Source organism: Chrysemys picta, chromosome 2, assembly GCF_011386835.1.
Source record: "Chrysemys picta bellii isolate R12L10 chromosome 2, ASM1138683v2, whole genome shotgun sequence".
NCBI classification, from domain to species: domain Eukaryota; kingdom Metazoa; phylum Chordata; order Testudines; family Emydidae; genus Chrysemys; species Chrysemys picta.
In genome coordinates, this window is record NC_088792.1 from 158,218,255 (window position 1) to 158,237,464 (window position 19,210).

The 19,210-nt window shown below is 48.1% G+C and overlaps 1 protein-coding gene across 1 annotated transcript in view; it reads left to right on the forward strand.

Moving 5' to 3' along the window:
• The window catches only part of PEBP4 (phosphatidylethanolamine binding protein 4), a 226,533-nt gene that overhangs the window by 189,794 nt on the left and 17,529 nt on the right, over nucleotides 1-19,210 (forward strand). Inside the window, exons 5-6 of the mRNA XM_065584534.1 lie at nucleotides 4,129-4,174; nucleotides 9,766-9,882. Of these exons, the coding sequence (XP_065440606.1) occupies nucleotides 4,129-4,174; nucleotides 9,766-9,882 (163 nt within the window). The remainder of the gene's footprint in view (nucleotides 1-4,128; nucleotides 4,175-9,765; nucleotides 9,883-19,210) is intronic.

Genomic DNA, 19,210 nt, shown 5'->3' on the forward strand with positions numbered 1-19,210 from the left:
GGAACAAGGAAGCCGCCTGTGTCATTGCTGGGCCCCATTCATCCAATGGAGCGGAGGTGGGAGCTGAAAAGCTGAAAAGCCTGGAGCTGGCCTTCTCGACGTCCTCCAAAAGCACGCAGGCGTCCCTCCGAGGAATCCAGCCAGACAGCCCAGCTAATAAAAGCTGCATGGGGCAAGTGGGGCTGGGTTTGACCCCAGGTGCAGATATGGCTCCCCAGAGACTCCAGGCAGGCTCTCCCCACAAGCAGAGCAGTGCTGCTTGTTTCCATGAGGATAGGCAGCCAATGAATCAGCAGCCCAGAATCCCTCGGAGGTGCCAGGAGCAGCATCCTTTACTCCAAGCTGGCATGAGAGCCCCCGGGCTAGATTCTGCCCCCCATCACACTGCTGCAAACCCAGAGCAACTTGGATGACTCACGCCGATTGGACGCTGGCGTAACGAAAAGCAGCATTTGCTCCTTTGCTTTTAAATCTTGCCTTCTCTCTGCCTCTTTTATAACAAACAGCTATTGTAAAGTGCTCTTCCCCGCCCCGCTAGCCCCAGCCCCACCGGGCTTTTCCTCTTCTCCCTTCTCAATAGGAGCCTGATCCTCAAATCCAGGGTACGTCAGGACGTGGCCAGATTCCACCACACCTGGGATCCTGCACTGGCCAGGCAGCCCATATTGTCCTCATTTTACAGACAGGGAAGCACCACAGCGCAGAGAGGGAGGAGGCTGGCTTGGATTCACACAACAAGCTGTGGCAGATGCAGGAGCAGAACGCTGCTCCCCTCGCTCCCAGTCCCATGTGCTGCAGTCAAAAGACCAACCCTCTTCCGAAACATAAAGGGCCTCAATTCCTGGCATTGAAGACACCTCACTAATGGTGGTTGGAGGGTGTCCCAACTCTGAACTCAGAGGGGTCAAGTTTTGAGTGTGGTCCTAGAATTGGTTTCAGCTCCAAACGTATCCCATTATATATCCTTAGCTACTAGCATTTATTTGTTCAGTGTAATGCTGCTGCTCCATTCAGCCCTTAAGGAATCGCTGCCTAGGTGGGACCCACGCTGTCAGGGTGACCTGCCCAGCCCCAGGCAACTGCCACCAATGACAGCTTTCCCTGCTTTGCCTTCGGGCAAAACAGCACAAGTATCCTGTGTCCTGACTGTGTGGATAGCTCCATATGGCCTCACTTGAGCAGTCTGCTGAGTCAGAGAGGCTAAGTCCTTCCTGAAGTTGGCCATAGTTCACTTAAATCAAGCATCAGAGCTTTTAATGGCAGGTCAGCGCATTAAAAACAAAAAAAAATCAGAATTCCCATGGAATGCTCAGCACAGTCCTTTAAATCCCCCCCCCCCCCCCCGCCCCACGTTCTTGCCTGGATTTGGAAGAGAGGGTGAGATAAGAGTTATCTAAGAAGTGAAATTCATCCAGGTGGGGTCAGAATTCCCAAAGACACTGTGTGGGGGGGGACACTCCTGCCATCAGAGAATGTTAGAGCATTGTTCTCGCTAGATACACTGCTCCATGCATTGGCACCCCGCAGCCATGCAGAACTCCCCTCACGCCTTCGCCTGGCACACGTCGCTTCTTTCCTTTGATGGGCAAATAAAATATTAGGCCAAGATTTTCAAGTGCTTCAGTTTTGGGTTTTTGAGGGGCGGAGGGGAACTTGACACACCCCCAAGGGGCGGTGTTCAGTTCTGAGCACCCGTACTCTGAAAACCAGGCCCCATCAATCACTAGTCACTTTTGAAAATCTTAGTCACTAGTACTTTTATCATCAGCGTGATGGAAAGGGTGGGTGAGGAAATTCTGTGCTGAGGCTGGTAAAATTTCATGGGGCTTTGCAAAGCTAATACACAGAAACTGAGAGGATGTTTGCATTACAATGAACTTTACTATGCAATGTGAATCTTGCTTGATGTTCTCATCACCAAATGACTCAATGAAGATCTGGCTTCTATTATTTTTGGAAAGGCTGAAGCTTGATCCAGCAATTCTGGGAGTCAGATGCATTCTATCTGCAGTTATCTGATGCTCCTTTAATTGCTAATTAATTACTGCTAGGGCAGGTCAAGACTAAGGAGCACTGGCAGAGCTGGGTGCGTGTGGGCAGGCAGGACTGGAATAACGGGGGCTGTTCCAGATGAGTATTCATACACATTGGCAGAGCTGGGTTGGAGGCATAGGACTAGAATAGCAGTGGGTATTACGGTTCCAAACTGGGGTGCACTGGCAGAGCTGAGTGGGGGATTAGTCGGGGGTGCTGCAGGTCAGGAGTAAGGTGCATCCCATCGGCAGACCTGTCGAGGGATGTTTGCACGGCATTGGCTTGTGCTACGCTTGGCTCTCCCCATCTGCTAGTGCTGTTTGCTGATTTGCAGCATGTGATTTCTGCCCAACTGTATTTTGTTCTCAACAAAACCTTATTAGAATTTTCCATAAGTGCAGCAGCAGGAGGAGGTGATAGAATGTGATTGGGTGGTAAAATCAAGGCAAGCTAGGGCATTGAATTGTGCCAGGCTTGACACCATAACTAAATTGTCCTAGGCTCTCTCGCAAGGTTTGTGAAATGCTCATTCTTGACTGTCCCAGGATATAACCACAGGCATCGCATCACACAGGATGCACAAGGGCTTGCATCACAGCTTTCCATTTCAGTTACCCGGGATCTGCCTGCATCCCCTAACCATGCTAAAGTTTTAGACAAGGTTTTTGCACAGGCCGCGAACACAGTATAGATCCATTCTAGTCTACAAATGAGAACAGCATGGGGGTGGAGGGGCAGCATGCTATAGGCTGGTCCCCAAACGTTCCTGGTGGAGAGTGTAAAGCACATATTGCCTTAGGGAATCAAAGAGTGAGGAAGTGATAGGGAGATCTTCTCTGGATCCATCAGGGGAAGAAAATCAAAGAGTCTTGGGCTGGGAATTGCTTTGGGAAGCTCCAAAGCTTTTTGGTGAATCTGCATCTATTCTTAATTCACCCATAGTGGGCTGGTGATTAGAATACAGCAGGCCAGATTCCCAGCCGGTGCAAATCAGCAGGGCCTCATTGTCTTCAATAGGCCAGAACCTCAGATGGCGTAAATTGGCAGGGCTTCATTGACTTAAATGGGAGCATGACAGTTTACACCAGCTGAGGATCCGGCTCTGCAGCTGTAAATTGCACCTGTCAGGTTTTGTAGGCATCTCTGATTCCTCACCTTCGTTCTCGACACTCCCGCCTATGTGCTTTCCAAAGACACTGTGACCTTCCTGCCATCACAGGGATATTAATTAGCCCTTGCCTGAATACCTGTGCACAGGATGGTGTCGGGGCTTTTAGAGAGAGCTTTTGTAGCCTTCCCAGCATCCCGTGGCCCAGATAACAGGTCCAATGTGATCCGTCTGACAGTCCCTGTGTGCTGGCTTCAAGAGCACAGTGACAGCACAGCCTGTGATTCAGGGGAACTCTACAATGCATTGGCTGTGGTGCACAAAGTCACTGACACTTTTAAAATACAAATTAACAAGCAAAATATAGGCCCCGGCACATTCTCTCCCCACCCTTCCCTGCTTGCCCAGGGAAAGGAATGACACCTGTCAGGAGAGGTTTGGAGAAGGTGAAGATGAAGGAAACAAACTCAGCTCAGGAAACTTTCCAGCTAAACTCAAGCGAGGCACTGTCTGGGGGGTGCTCCATGCTGAGAGGCAGCACCGCGAGTGAGGCTGCAGCAGGCTGATTGGTGCTAACATTAAATGCCCAGGGGCAGGTTCCCCAAAGTACCAAAGGCACTTACTGACTTTCAGTGGGAGCTGGGCACCTCACTGCCCCTTGTGCCTTTGAAACCCTCCCCCTGGATGGGTAAGTCTGACAGTGGCTGGGGCCCCGCTTCCTGTCTCAAAACTTGCTATGGTCACTCCCACCCCCATCCCCACCTGTTTGGCTCATCCACCTGCTGTCTCTTCTCAGAACCCAGACTGTGAGCTCTGTGGGGCAGAGACTGTCTTTTTATTGACCGTCTGTACAGTGCCTAGCACAGCGGGGGCCTGATCCTTGACTGGTGTCCCTAGGCCCCACGGCAATGCAAATAATTAGGTCCGGTGAGTGACTGCATATTCTGGTGTCCTGTGCGTTAACCGAATCCTTTCTGTCATTGCAGGGCACAGACCTGCGGGCTGGAAAACTGAAAGGCCACGTGCTAACAGGTGAGCTGGGGCTGCACCAACCCGACCCGTCTGACTGTCCCAAGACCTCTGGCCCATGTTACTAAACTTCTATTAGCACGGCGTGCAAAGGGATGGCTTAGGGTCACTGACTTCCACTGCCATTGGGAGAGCTGGGCTCCAGTTCATTTGTGATCTCTTTCTTCCTGGGTCTAAGAGGATGGGGAGGGCAACAAGCTCAGTGCCTGGGTTTTGCTTAACCAGGGAAGCTTCTGATGGGTCCAAAGGGAATTCTGTGCAACCCTCCCTGGCTGTGAGGGAGGCAGCTGCCACCTATCACCGCAGTATCTGGGTGCCGTACTAAGGCGCTCACCAACAGGAGTAAGAGCATCAGGATCTGGGCCCCAATCAGAGGCCATTAGTCTATCAACACGGATGGTGTCAGATCATAACTGCAGGTAGCCATGGCCTTTGCAGATCCCCCGCTTCGGAATTTCGGAATCACATTCCACTTCAAGGGGAAAAGAGGTTTGCAAAGAACATTTAAAATAACCCCCCTGCGCACACATTTTGATTTGCATTCAGTAAACACATGGAAAGATGTAAATAGCGAGGGATTCCCCCAGCTGCAGGCTTTCAGAGCACCGACAGCCTTGGCCTCAGCACCGGAAATGCAGCGAGGAGGAACTGTTTCACATTCTAACCAGACAACAGGTTTCTCTTTGATATCGATCTCTTGTTTAGCTGATACAGGAAAATGAGGAGGTGTTTAAAGCATTGCAAACTTTTTCAACCCCAGAGCAAGCCAGCTGAAGCACCCCCCACTGTCCTCCACCTCCTCCCCCGCCTGGCTTCTTAGATTATTCACTGTAGGTGGAATGTCCCCAAATCTCTCTCTCTTAATTTGTGCATGAGCTACAAATGGTGCAAACTAACAAGCAGCTGTAATTAGCCCCCTGATTCATCTCTCCGATGAGACCTTCACTGCCAGCCTCTTGCTTGCATGACACGGAACAGGCTTCCAAGAGAGGTTGTGGAATCCCCGTCATTGGGAGTTTTAAGAACAGATTGGACAAACACCTGTCAGGGATGGTCTAGATTTATTTGTTCCTGCCTCAGCGCAGGGGGCTGGGTTTGATGACTTCTCAAGGTCCTTTCTAGCCCGACATTTCTATGATTCTAAGTAGCAGACATCTCTTCCACCTGGCAAGGAGCAGGCTGGATTCTACCAGGGTAGAGGGAGTAGAACACATGGGGCCTGCTTCTCTTTGTACGTTATGTAGTCATTTACACCAGCGTAGAGTACAGCAAGGGTGTAAGTCACCACCAATCTGACTTAGTAACACTACACCAACGACTGCCTAAGGTGCAGGGCAGCAGAGAATACAAGCCATGGCCTTTCCATGAATGAGATTTCTCTCTGGGTGCTGTCTGAACAAGGAGTCCCTTAAAATCAATTATCCTTAATAGTTTATTTTAAAGCCCCAGTATTTCCCATCCCTGCAACCAATTCCATACCTTGCATTGCTCTTTTGGGAGTTAAGATCATAAGGAAATGACAATCCGCCACACGCAGGCTGGGAGATGCAAAGACACTTTATTGCACACCTGGACAGCAGCAGAGAAATGTTGAACAGTAAACTGGCTGAAAGAGAACTCATCCAGAGGAGCAAATGGTGTTAAAATACCCAGTCAGTGGAAGAAATCCAGTCCACTTAAAGCAAACACAGGAGCTGTTTGGAAGAAGGTGGGCCCCAGTGGTTTCTTTATAGGCAGATGGTATATGGGAATGAGGACTTGCAATGCAAAATGGGCCACATTCAACCCTGGGGTAGCTTGATTAATTCGAATGATGTTACAGCAGGGAGGAATTTGGCCCAATAAGTCTCTGGTTAAAGGGATATTGTCTAGTAGCTATGGGGTAGTTTGAAAAAGAGATTTTCCAAAAGCTGCTGTGGATAGCAGTGTGTTTGATTATTTCTTTAGAAAATACCATTACCGTCTTTTCGTATTTCAACCTTCCACTGAGGTATTGGGAACCCCAACCTGGCAGCTGCTGGCTAGTGCAGCAAGGACCAAAGAGTGAAGGTAACTAGAAAGGCAAGGTCCGATTTTCAGCAGCCAACTGCTCCCCTTGTGACACTTCCAGCCAGACTATCCAAAGTGCTTAGCACCCAACGTTCTGAGCTCTTGTGAAAATCTGACCCTGACGGTGGGTGCTGAAAACCCTGACTGTGAAGGGTGCTGCCTTGCAAAGCAGGAGTAAGTCAATACCACTGCACCCCCGTAGCCAGAGTTTGCAGGGTCAGGCCCAAAGTTAAACTGACTGGCTTTGTCTCACTTCCTAAGCAGAGCGAAATGCAGAAAGCGACTTAGCAGCATTAACAGTGGTGAGAAGTAAAGGAGATCCTTTGTTTTTAATTTTTTCTAATGCTCTGAGGAGGTGGCCGTGGTGGCTTTCTCTTGCTCAGATGACTTAATTTGATCAGGTCCTGGAGGAATTTCCACCTTTCATCCCTTCGCGTTACATCCTCCTTTCCTGAAACAAATATAAATGCTCCTTTCAGCCAAGTTTAGAGTTTAACAGTTATGGAACATCTGCGTACATAATCACTTTGCATGTCATTAGACTCCCTTTGGTGACACATGTTCTATACCTGCAGGTTTCCTATAGTACAAAGGCCTGAGCTAGATCATTGGATCCAAACCTCCCTGAACTCTGGGCAAGTTTGGACAGGGCCCCAGATCCAATATTTGTAGCTAAGACTCTTCTCTAGCAAGGAGATGATTTTTCCACCCAGGATCAGGTTACAATTATATCACACTTCCTCCTACCAAAACCACAGCATGTTGCTTGAAGGTAGAGCTGGTCAGGAATTTTTCCCTGAATCGGTTTTTGGTCAAAAATGCCGATTTGTCAAAATTGAAACTTCATGAACCAGGTTCCAATTGGATGAATCTCCCAACTCGAAAAAAAGTTGAAAAAAGGAATTTTTGGAACTGTTAAAACATCTTGCACTGACATTTTCAAAACAAAAAAAAATCAAATTTCTGATTTGAAATGACTTTGTTTCCAAACCGAATCTAATTGAACTAAAAAAAGGGAATCAAAATCAAATCAAAACCAAATGTTTCAAAATTATCAAAACAAAGTTCCCATTGACCCAAACTGGAAAAAAATGTTGGCGCATGAATATTTTTGAGAGTTCATCTTTTTGCCCTGATTTGAGATAGGGAAAAAGTTTTGAACCTGAAATATTTGAGGGATGGGAAACCCGTTTCCCACACAGCTGTACTGGAGGGAACATCAGCGATGACAATAAAAAGCTGGCCAAGTGTGCGGTGGTGTACATGGACACAGGGCGATGTTCCTGCCTGAGCCCAACTGAGCAATCAGCTAATGCCCTGATGTATGAGAACAGGGTGTGAGGCTGCTTCTCTTGCTGGAAAACTAGAATTCAAGCCATTCAGCCTATGCAGACCTTCAAAAAAGAACTACATAAGTTCATGGAGGATAGGTCCATCAATGGCTATTAGCCGGGATGAGCAGGGATGGTGTCCCTAGACTGTGTCTGTCAGAAGCTTGGAATGGGCGACAGAGGATGGATCACTTGATCATTACCTGTTCTGTTCATTCCCTCTGGGGCACCTGGCATTGACCACTGTTGGAAGACAGGATACCGGGCAAGATGGACCTTTGGTCTGACCCAGTGTGGCCGTTCTTATGTTGTGCCATTCCCCTGCTTTTTCAGGAGTTGCCCTGCCTTGCTTAGCAAACAATCCCGCACAGTGCTAAGCGTGGCCTACTGATTGGGAGAGCAGCGTGTTTTATTAAAAATACAAGCTAATATTTAACAACATGTGGGAGGGGCACCGGGGTAGCATATAAATCACCATCATGTTAGGAGGAAACCTCGATTTTTGTGGAACAGGGGATTTGATGGTGGTGTTTTCATAGCCATCAGCAGCTGGCCTGTCGGATGACCCAGCTCCTGCAGCTGGATTTCAAGAGAAGAAAGCAGGCATAGTCCCCAACTTGTCCGCTTGTTTCTCACATCTTGGCTGGCCTTCTCTGATACCTTTAATCCAACTCGGCCTGTGGGTGTTAGTCATTTTTTGTGTTACGCTATTACCTAGGGACCCCATTGTGCTAGGCATTACGTAAAAGCATAATAAGCGACAGTCTCTGCCCAAAGGAGTCTACAGTCTAAACAGACAAAAGTCCCCAACTTGACTGTAAAACTTTCCTTTTCCTCTGAGGTTTGGTGTATGAGGATTTCAAAATGTTGACTGTTCCTTGCACTATCCTGCCTCTGTCTGTAGAATCAAAACCCTGATCACTGCAGGAGAATCTGTAGGATAGTCGGGTCCAACAAAGAAAGAGTGAGAGTTAAGGTTTGTTGTGCAGAGAGTAAGAGATTAGAATTTACCAGGGGCCATAGGGATTCACAGCATTCCACACTGTACAGATTAAAACGTGGCTCCTAACCCAGGGAGTTTACAATCAAACACAGGCAGGATGAGGTCAGACTAGATGATCACACTAGTCCCTTCTGGCCCTTGCAATCTATGAGAGGATGGGGCAAGAGAGCAGGGGTGAGAAGCAGGATCATGGGACAGAGGAGGCTGCTCTGGGGAGTAGTGGGCAGCGTAGAAGAATATGCACAGCTGGGGATGGGGATGGAGAGCAGACGGGCTGGGAGCCAAAATGTGGGGTTAGGGCAAGAGTGTGTGCAGGTGAGGAGCTTGAATGTGATGCCTTCAGGGGCAGGGGAAGGAGTTTGAGGGGATACAGGGAGGTCTGGGCAGAGGCAGTCCAGGCACTAGGCGCAGGCAGAGTGCTCGAGAGCTTTGGAGCTAGGGCGGGGGCTGGAGAAGCAGGTGGGGTCGAATGGGAGGTTGTTTCATTGGAGGGGAAACAAGAATGTGCTTGCAAGCAGATGGCAAGGGGCCAGGCAGGTGAAAGATAAAGAGAGTGGGAGGGCTGGGAGAAGGAAGGCGTGAGGGGAGAGGATGGGGCACAGGGGACACATACGATGTGTCTTGGCAGGGAGACACCTGAGATTGTACTGAATTTCTTCAGCTCTCTTTGTAACAACATGCTCACCTGAAAACCCCAGCAGGGTGGTAACTGCCCTGCCCCACTCCATACTAACCCTCGGCCCTGGGGCCGGGCCTCAAAGCCTTGCTTGGCTCATGGCTGTGGAGAAATAGAGTAGCCCTATCCTCTTCTCTAATGTCAGAGCCATTTTGATGCATGCAGTGCTGCGCTGGGTCCCTTTGCACAGGCCTGCAGAGTCCATTCGCGCTGAGCGGCGCCAAGCACTCACCTCCAAGGAGCTCCCTGAGCTCCTGGACAAGGCAGGGGGAAGCCACAAAAACGGCTCGAAGCTGCAGTCTGGGATCAATAGTGCAACAGCTCATGCAAAGCACAGGGATAGGGCGGAATACAGTCCCTGGCTGCGAAGTTACTGGAAGCGAGGAGCAAAGAGGGTAATGGAGTGTGGGGAGATTTTTTTCCCTTGAAAATGCCCACTACAAATAAATTGTTCCATACACACCTAGGGTATGTGATTATGGGGATGGAATTTGGGCCAGGCACTAGCCTCATCCACTGTGTTTTCTCTGTGCAGACTACGGCCGCCCCACACCTCCATCCCAGAGCGGGTACCATCGCTACCAGTTCCGTCTGTACGAGCAGCCGGCTCACGAGGCCATATCTCTAAGTCCAGAGGAAGAGGCATCTTTGGGTAAGAGATGACCCATGTTCTCTGTGTGCTGCTGAGCTTGCAGTCTCTGTCTGTCTCTCTCTTAGCACAGCCAACATCTGAAGGGAATGATCATTTCATCATCTCTCTGCACATTTGTTATTGCACCATCTCCCAGCTCAGCGCAGTCAGGTTTTCAAGCCGGGAAGCACCCGAGGACCCCCATAGAAAATACCCCCCCCGGTAGAGGCATAGCTATGTACTGCAGAACAGATAGGGACTCTTGGTACAATCTGCTTGGGTGCCATCAACAGGAAAGCACCAGTGCTGGCTGGGTGGGGGCGGCAGCAGTTGCCCAATAGGAAAACAAAAGGCGCTTGAGCAAGTTTGGGGGAAGGGCAAAAATTAGGGTCACTCCAAGTGGCAAAACCCCACCTTGCACTTACCCCATCGGCTTCAGCGGAGTCGCTCCTCATTTACACCAGTGAGAGGGGAATCCGCCCGCACGCAAAGCAAAAGACATTAGAGCTCATAGGGGCAGTAGAGAAGCAGAAGATTCTACGCTTGCCTGGATTCCTATTTGTACCGGCACTAGACACATATTTTCTTGCTGTCCAGGTTTCTAACATGATTCCTCTGGTGAATGTGGATGGCTATAACAAGGCTTGGCAGAATGCGATTTTTTTAAATAATTTCGGTGGGTAATATCGCTGTTCGTTTTGAAGCTTTTTTTTACTTTTATCTATTTAAATTTTCACAATTGCCCAAAATTATGGAGGGAGGGCGTCAGACAATAATTATTTAATGACAGAAGATGTTGAGATTCAAAAACAGAACACATTATCACCATTAAAATACAAATTGTCACCATCACGTCAAAATATACAAGTAAATGTCCTTAAATCAACCTATAATAAATTCTTAAGCAGCATTTTTCTTTCTTTGCCTATCTCTAAATATTGATTTTCACCGATGGAAATATTTTTGTCAGTTTGTGTGTGCGCAGTGAAATAGATGTTTACCAATATTTATCAATGGAAATCTAATCCTTCCAAGCCTAGATATGAGAGACCCCTTTTTATATCTGTGAAGTGTATTGTGTCCCTTCTTGACCCTATAAACATCTGATTTAGACAACAATGATGAGGTAGTTTGCATGCTGTGGAGCTGGGCGAATAACAGATGTTTTAGTTTGAGGGCAATTACAAAAAGTCCCCCCAAAAATTAATTTGGGATCAGACCAAAAATGGACATTTTTGGTGAAATCAAAAAGTTAACAAAAATTGTTTTGAGTAAAACAAAATGAAACAACATTTTGATTTTGTCAAAACAAAACATTTTGTTTGACCTGAAATGTTTTGCTTAGATTTTGAGCATTTTTAAACATATTTGAATTTTTTAAATTAAAAGCTATGAAAATTTTGAAATGAAAAGTCATTTTGAACCAAAAAATGAGAATGTTTCTTTTAGAAAATGTCAGAATGAACTGGTTAGATTTTTTTCTGATTTTTCCCCTCAGGTTTCATTTCTAAACAAACAATTCAGCGAAACGTTTATGTTACCAGATCTGCATTTTTCACTGAAAAAAAATTGTGTGCAAAACATTTTGCCCAGCTCTAACTCACAGTCCCCTCCCATCTGGCAAAATTCACTCATGGTCAGGGCCGCCCAGAGGGGGTGGGGGCAAGTGGGGCAATTTGCCCCTGGCCCCAGAGGATATAGTATTCTATAATATTGCAACTTTTTTTTATGGAAGGGGCCCCCGAAATTGCTTTTCCGCCAGGCCCCCTGAATCCTCTGGGCAGCCCTGCTCATGGTATAAGTGAGTGCGACTCCAGTGATTTCAGTGAGCTGAATTAGATCCCCAGAGTAAGGGACAGAATTGATTGATCTACCTTCTCCCCTGGTGTAATATCATTAACTTCAAATGAGTTACAGCAGGGAAGAATTTGGCCTATCATGTCACATTTCCCCTGCTCACAGGAAACATGCTTCTCCAAATACCATGATTTTGGTTCTGATCACTGTGCAGAGATTGGGGGGGCGGGGACGCGTGTTTTTTTGGTTTGAATATTGCCAGGTTCTGGAGTAACCCCACAGACTCAATGTGTACAGACACGCTGAAGGTGCTTGGTCATGTATCCTATTGCTTGCTGCAATGTGTGTAGTTAAATAAGAGAACAGCAGTGTTAGATAATTCGCCTGTGCTGGTGCACAGAAAAGGCCTGGCAAACTTTGTGGAGTCAGGAATCGTCTTTTTAAGAGAACAGGAGAGAAAAGTTCATGTAATACTTTATTACTGTTTTATTTACTTAGCCCCAACAACATACTACAAACACAGCCCTGTCCAAGCAGCTTGCGGTCTAGTTCTGGCACAGATGTACTAGACACAGATAACACACCATGCAATGATACATGAGGTGGAGACATTTTCCCAAGGTCATTGCTGGGATAATCCTCATTCCTGGTTCTTCTGTGGTGGGTTGCATCCAAGGATCTCAAAGCACTTTGCAAAAAGTCACACTTCTGTCTCAAACCCACAGGCAGAAGCAGATGGGGAAACTGATGCACAGCGATGTGGAGCCCAGGGTCAGAGCAAGTCTGTGGGAGAGCCACTGAGAGAACCCGGGAGTCCTGACTCCCAGTGCCATGCCTTAATCACAGGATCATCTTCCCTTGCCTCCTCCTCTGTGGATGAAGCATGTTTTGGGGATGAATTCATAGGGAGAGTGGGAGGTCACAAGAGGGAGATGCAGAAAAACGCATGGGAATAGGAGCACAAAAAGGAGGAAGAGAGCAGTTAGGAGGGCCTGGAGTGAAGGGAGTGAGAGGGTCAGTGGAAATTAACAGGAGGATTGGTGTAAATGGAGTAGGAGGAGAGCATGGTTGTAGACTCAACTTTGTTCTTACCGAAACTGCCAGGGTTAGAAACGTGAGGGTCAATGAGGGAAGAAAAGAAAAGCTGACACAGGGAAGGAGCAGAGTGGAGGCAGGGCCAATATGATGTGAAGAAATCCCACTGTGGAGCAGGCATTTCCTTAGAAACCCTCCATGGATGGAACACATGCAGGATGAGGGGCTATAAAGCACTCTCATCCCCTTACCTCCACGGTGCCGGGAGGCTGGGCAGCGGGTCACGTAGGGTTACCATATTTCAGCAAGCAAAAAAGAGGACGGGAGGAGCCCCGCCCCTGCCCCTCCCACTTCCTGCCCCCCCCAGAACCCCCAACCCTCCCCCCGTTCCTTGTCCCCTGACTGCCCCCTCCTGGGACCCCTGCCCCTAACTGCCCCCCAGGACTCCACCCCCTATCTAAGCCTCCCTGCCTCTTGTCCCCTGACTGCCCCAACCCTTATCCACACCCCCACCCCCAGACAGACCCCTGGGACTCCCATGCCCCATCCAACCACTCCCCACCCCCTGACAATCCCCCCCCAGAACTCCCAACCCATCTAAACCCCTCTGCTCTCTGTCCCCTGACTGCTCCGATCCCTCTCCCCACTCCTGCCCCCTGACAGCTCCCCCCCAGAACTCCCAACCCCCCACCCCCACCCCACTCCTTGTCCCCTGACTGCCCCCTCCTGGGACCCCTGCTCCTAACTGCCCTCCAGAACCCCACTCCCTACCTAAGACTCCCTGTGCATTGTCCCCTAACTGCCCCCTCCTAAGACCCCCCCCAACTGCCCCCCAGGACCCTACCCCCTGCCTGTACCCTGACTGCCCAAAACTTTCTCCACTCCCCCCAAAAAGCCCCCCCCTGAATTCCCGACCCCCCCCCCCCGTTTCTTGACTGTCCCCTCCAGAACCTCCCTGCCCCTTCTCCTGCCCCCTGGCCCCCTTACCCTGCTGCTCAGAACAGGGTGTTGGGCTCTGTGCCAGCCGGACACGTGGCTGCGCTCCCCAGCACAACAAAACCCGGTCCCTGGCCCTGCACAGTACTGCTGGAGCGGGGCGCGGGGCTGCCGGGGAAGAGCTGCTGGCTCAGAATGCAGGGAGGGAGGAGGAGCTCCTCTACAGCTGCTCTGGAGTCCAGCCCGTGACTTCCCTGCAGCCCTCCCAGCCGCTCGCTCTGCTCTGCCGGGGGAGGGGGGAAATCCCGGACATTTTGAGTGCTTTACAAATTCCCCCCGACGCTATTTTTAGCACAAAAAGGAGGACATGTCCAGGTAAATGGTAACCCTAGGTCACGAGAACTATAAATACAGCCAGGACCATTATTATTATTTATTTGTATTGCCTCAGTGCCACAGAGCCCCCGTCCTGGACATTGTGCTAGGTACTGTGCAAACACAGGACAAAGCCAGTTCCTGCCTCAAAGAGCTTTACAATCTCAATACAAGACAAGAGACAACAAATGGAGACAGACAGCTAGATGGGGAGTACAAGGAAACAATGAGACGATATTGGTCAGCATGAGGAGCAGAGGTCTCATCCAGCGGCCTAACCATTGTCACGTTTTTTGTAGAGGAGAGTTTTAAGAGGGGATTTGAAGGAGGTTGATGAGGTACCTTGGTGGATGTTTACGGAGAGAACAAAAGATAGCAGGGTGATGGACAGAAATCCACTGAACCAACAGTCAAAGGGGGGATACGGCATGCTCTGGAGGAGGAGGGCTCTCTGTGTGGGGCAGACAGCAGCCCTAATAATGTGTGCATCCTATGATACCGGTATGTTTCCCCATTCCCTCCACCCCACCCTGACCAGACTTGTTTGTCTCGTGCACCTGTTAGGGCTTCTCTTGTAGGCTATATGCGCTTTGGAGAAGGGCAGTGGAGTGGAGAAAGCCAATGTTGGAGCAGGGCTTTCCCCAAAGACTTGTGTTTATGGTATGTTTGTACAGCACCTCACACAATGGGGCCTGACCTGATGTTTCTGAAGTGAGACAGATCCCAGCAAGATCCTAGTTCTACCTCGGGAGGCCCAGCGTCATGCAGGTGCCTTCAAAGGGGTCCCTAAAAGGAGCAGGGAAGGTGTACCTTTTGGGATGAGGCTCAAGGAGCCGCTGTTGAGAGCTGTAAAAAACCACCCAGCCGGCCAGTAGCGGAATCCAAGATGGGGAGAGGTCTCAAGGGCTGTGAAATGATGACAAATCCTTGCTGGCACTTCCCCAAGCTCAAGCAGTTTCGTCAGCGACACCTCCAGGCTATTATGCTTATCAGGTGGTGAGATAAACATCAGGAATAATGAGATTTGGCAATGGAGTTGCACAAACAGCCCCGAAACATTGCTCATAAACTCCCTGCCCCACCAGGCCGGGCACGTCCTCCACATGGAGGGATGACCAGGGTCCCAAAGCAAACTGCTGCATCACGAACTTTTCAGAGGCAGGAGATTAAGAGACAGGCAGAGGGAAAGCTGCAGGGACGCCCTGCAAGGTGGCCTCACCCCTGGTGACATACGGGAAGCGCCGGCAACAAACAAAATCCACGTGCAGAGCCAGAGCCACGTCTGGCTCAGAAAGTTCTGCAAAACAAGTGCCTTGCGAACAATGAGAAAATAGGGGTCAGGTGCATCTAGCAAATGATACTGTGCTTCCCTGCCCTACCCATGCAATTAGTTTTGTTATTATTTATTATTTGTATTAGGCACCTAGGTGTCCCAGCCATGGACCAGGATGCACTAGGCGTTGTACAAACACAGAACAAAAAGATGGGTGCTGCCCCCAAAGAGTTTACATTGAGCATTGGCCTGCTAAACCCAGGGTTGTGAGTTCAATCCTTGAAGGGGGCCACTTAGAGGTCTGGGGCAAAAATCTGTCAGGGACAGTACTTGGTCCTGCTGTGAAGGCAGGGGACTGGACTCGATGACGTTTCAAAGTCCCTTCCACTTTTATGAGATAGGTATATCTCCATATAATAATAATAATGTACATGGAATGAGCCTCTTCAGCCTCCTTGGGCCTTGGCTACAGGGGGGAAGTTTACAAATCCTCCCCACCAAATGATGGGGAGAGGGGCATAAAAGCACCTAGATCAATCAGATCAGTAATTCTCAACCCTTGTAATACTGTAATTCCCTAGTTTCAACATGGCCTATGAGCTCACAGAAGTTCTTGTTAACACGAAGGAGTGCATGAATGCACCTAGCATTCAGCGCACAGTCTGTAGCTATACGTAGTTGCAACATTCTGATCCAGTGATCTCCTGTGCTTCAGGGGTGACTGGATCCAGTATTTTGGATCGGCCCTTAAAGACCCTGTGACCAGCTGCAAAGTTCAAACCTTGACCCAGTTCTGAATTTTCCCAGAATCTGAGAGACAGATCTGCAAGTGGTGTAAATCATGGTAGCACTAATGAAGTCAGCAGGGCTACTCCAATGTACATCAGTCATGGATCTGACCTTTGTGAGATAATTAGACTCTGGTGAGGTTGCTTCAGGGCCATCTTTATCAGTGGTAAATGCTATTGGTGTTCCTCATAGTATGGAAGTCTTTAATTTTGAACATTACATCAGAGGTGCTTATAAAAATAACGTTTTATCGTGTTTTCAATAGAAGCTGTTACAGCGAAGCCAGAACTACAAGCATATTAAATGTAGCATCCATTGCGGAAAAAATCAATTAATAGCATATAATTGACTAACTTATTTAACAAATGGCTATATTACACAATATCTCATATCCTGGATTAAGCTATAAAGCAATAGGCAGGCACAGTAGTCTAAAAGAAAGCTAATTTATTAAAGCAAACAATTCAAAAATACCCAATTGAGTTTGCCCATATCTACCAGCATCTTAAATCCATCCCAGATACATACACTCCTGGACAACAGGTTGGCCTAGATATGAGTCTTTGCTTATAAACTCCCATGTTGTACCAGCAAGGAAGAATCCAGTTCACTCTGTAGGTATATTTACAATGGATAGCTCTGATATGCTCATCTATCTATCTATCTATCTATCTATCTATCTATCTATCTATCTATCTATCTATCTATCTATCTATCACCATAGATACCCATCTATTTATCTGTCTTATATCATATCTTACATGGTCCCATTCGCCTTAGTATATAAATCTATGGAACACCCCAATCCATCTGAATGAAGGTTACTCCGACACACTGTTTCGATATATTAATATATCCAAAGTATTTTGGCTTAAACCATACTGGAAAACACACAGACATTTCTGTCACTAATAGAGATGGGCTCAGGTCACAAAATTGAGAACCAGATCTAGGGTTTTCAGCCCACCTCAGGGTTTTGGTGGGTTGGGAAGGTTCCTGTGTTGAGTTAAGGGCTTGCGTGATCAGCTGTGAAATCTGGATTTGGACCAGGGCAGATTTGGATGCAGGGTTTTGGTTCTGGATCATGCTAGTCACTCCAAACACCAAACCTCTTCTAAAGGCTCGGAGTGGGAGTTATTTTGCATATCCGAGCCAGCATTGTCTGGAGGAGACAGAAGATGCACAGAATCTTTGCAAGTAGTTAAACATAATCATCCTGGATCCTTGCTAATTAACAAAGACGAAAGCTTGGGACCTGCCCAGCCCCAGAATGTTGTTCCGTGATTATGTGACAATTGATTTCTAATTATTCCATATGCAGATGATTTCTCTCCTTAATCCTGTCTCTTCCTAACTCCTCACACACTAGATCCAGCTATTAGCAACATTCACTCATTTTCCCCTAGATGGATCAGGGAACTTTATCTGAGTCATTCATCTTGAAGATAATTGGCCACTTACTCTGTAAAGACACTTCATTTCAACAAGTATTTTGCAGAGCATGCTCCACTTCGTAACACATGACGGGTTCTACCCTTCAATTACTCTGTAGTGTGAAGTATCAGAGGGGTAGCTGTGTTAGTCTGGATCTGTAAAAAGCAACAGAGAGTTCTGTGGCACCTTTAAGACTAACAGATGTATTGGAGCATAAGCTTTTGTGGGTCTGACGAAGTGGGTATTCACCCACAAAAGCTTATGCTCCAATACATCTGTTAGTCTTAAAGGTGCCACAGGACTCTCTACTGTAGTATGGACGCACTACAGCAGGGTGGATCATGTAATGTCATCTGGGGGCCGGCCGGAGGGGTAAGCAGTAGCAGTGACTTAGTCCTGGTGATGGGAAAAGTAGGTTGGGAGACCTAATCAAAGAGCTTTCTGCCACAGACAGCTGCTGATCAGATAAAAGGCTGCGTGACTTCACTGGGAGGTGTAGGTTATTCCGCACCTCTGAAAATCAGGCTGTTTAAGTAGGTGACTAAGAATGGATTTAGGTGCCTAACTTTAGGCAGCCAAGTTTGAAAATTTTGGCCTCAGGGCATGTCTACACTCCAAAAAAAAAAAAAACCCACAGGAGTGAGTCTCAGAGCCTGGGTCAATTGACTCAGGCTTGTGCTGTGGGGCTAAATAGCAGCGTACGTGAAAACCCGGCAAGATGGGTGGGTCTCAGAGCCTGAGCTCCAGCTCACGCCAAACATCTACACTGCTATTTTTAGCCCCGTAGCACAAGCCCCGCGAGCCTGAGTCAGTCAACCCAGGCTCTGAGCTTTTTTCCCTGCCTCTTCCCCCCCCTCCGCCCCCCCCCCAGTGCAGACGTGCTTTTAATGACTTGTCCAGGAGGACAGAAGACTTCAACCTCTTAATTTGACATGAGGGAGTGAACCAGTAATAGAATCCAGGAGTCCTAGAACGCCCAGCCCTGTGTTTTATCCACTAGACAAGGCACCCGCTCTATAGCAGATGTCCCATGGGACACAGAAAGCGCTCTACCACTGAGGCGCTCACCATGTATGCAATAGTTAGAACATCACAATGTACCAAAATATCAGTGGCTAAATTCCGAGGATCTGTAACTCACATGTTTCAGATTACACTCCACTGGAACCTGATGCAAAATTTGTCACTCCCAGGTGCAAGATTTTTCACTTAAGCTACCTTTCATCCTGCTTTGCATGGTCTGTCGTCTGAGGGCTGTTCGAATTGCTTGGGCTGTGTCCAAAAGACCTGTAATATATTAGTATATCTTGTCACTGGACTCTCTGATACATTAGCATCACGATTTGTCCAACAGCTGTGCCAGACTGTGTGCTGAAACTGTCACCGTAGAGGATCCGTTACTTAAATAGTTGGTGGAAGGTTATTTTTAACCTCTTTTCTACTGAATCACATACCTGGTGTGTCCAACAGCTGCTGCTGGATCTAACAAGCACCCCCAGGGGCCTGTCCATTTGAACCCCCATGGACAATTGTTAGTGGGGCATAAGTCCTAGATGCATCCAAACAAAGGGCCAGATTCTGTCATCACAGGGGTTTTACACCATTGACTTCAATGCACAGCATCAAACCCTCCGTTGTTTAATACTTTTTGCAAATCTTTTCCATCTCTTACACTGAAACCCAAAGGCAATAAGCAGAAAAATGCAAATA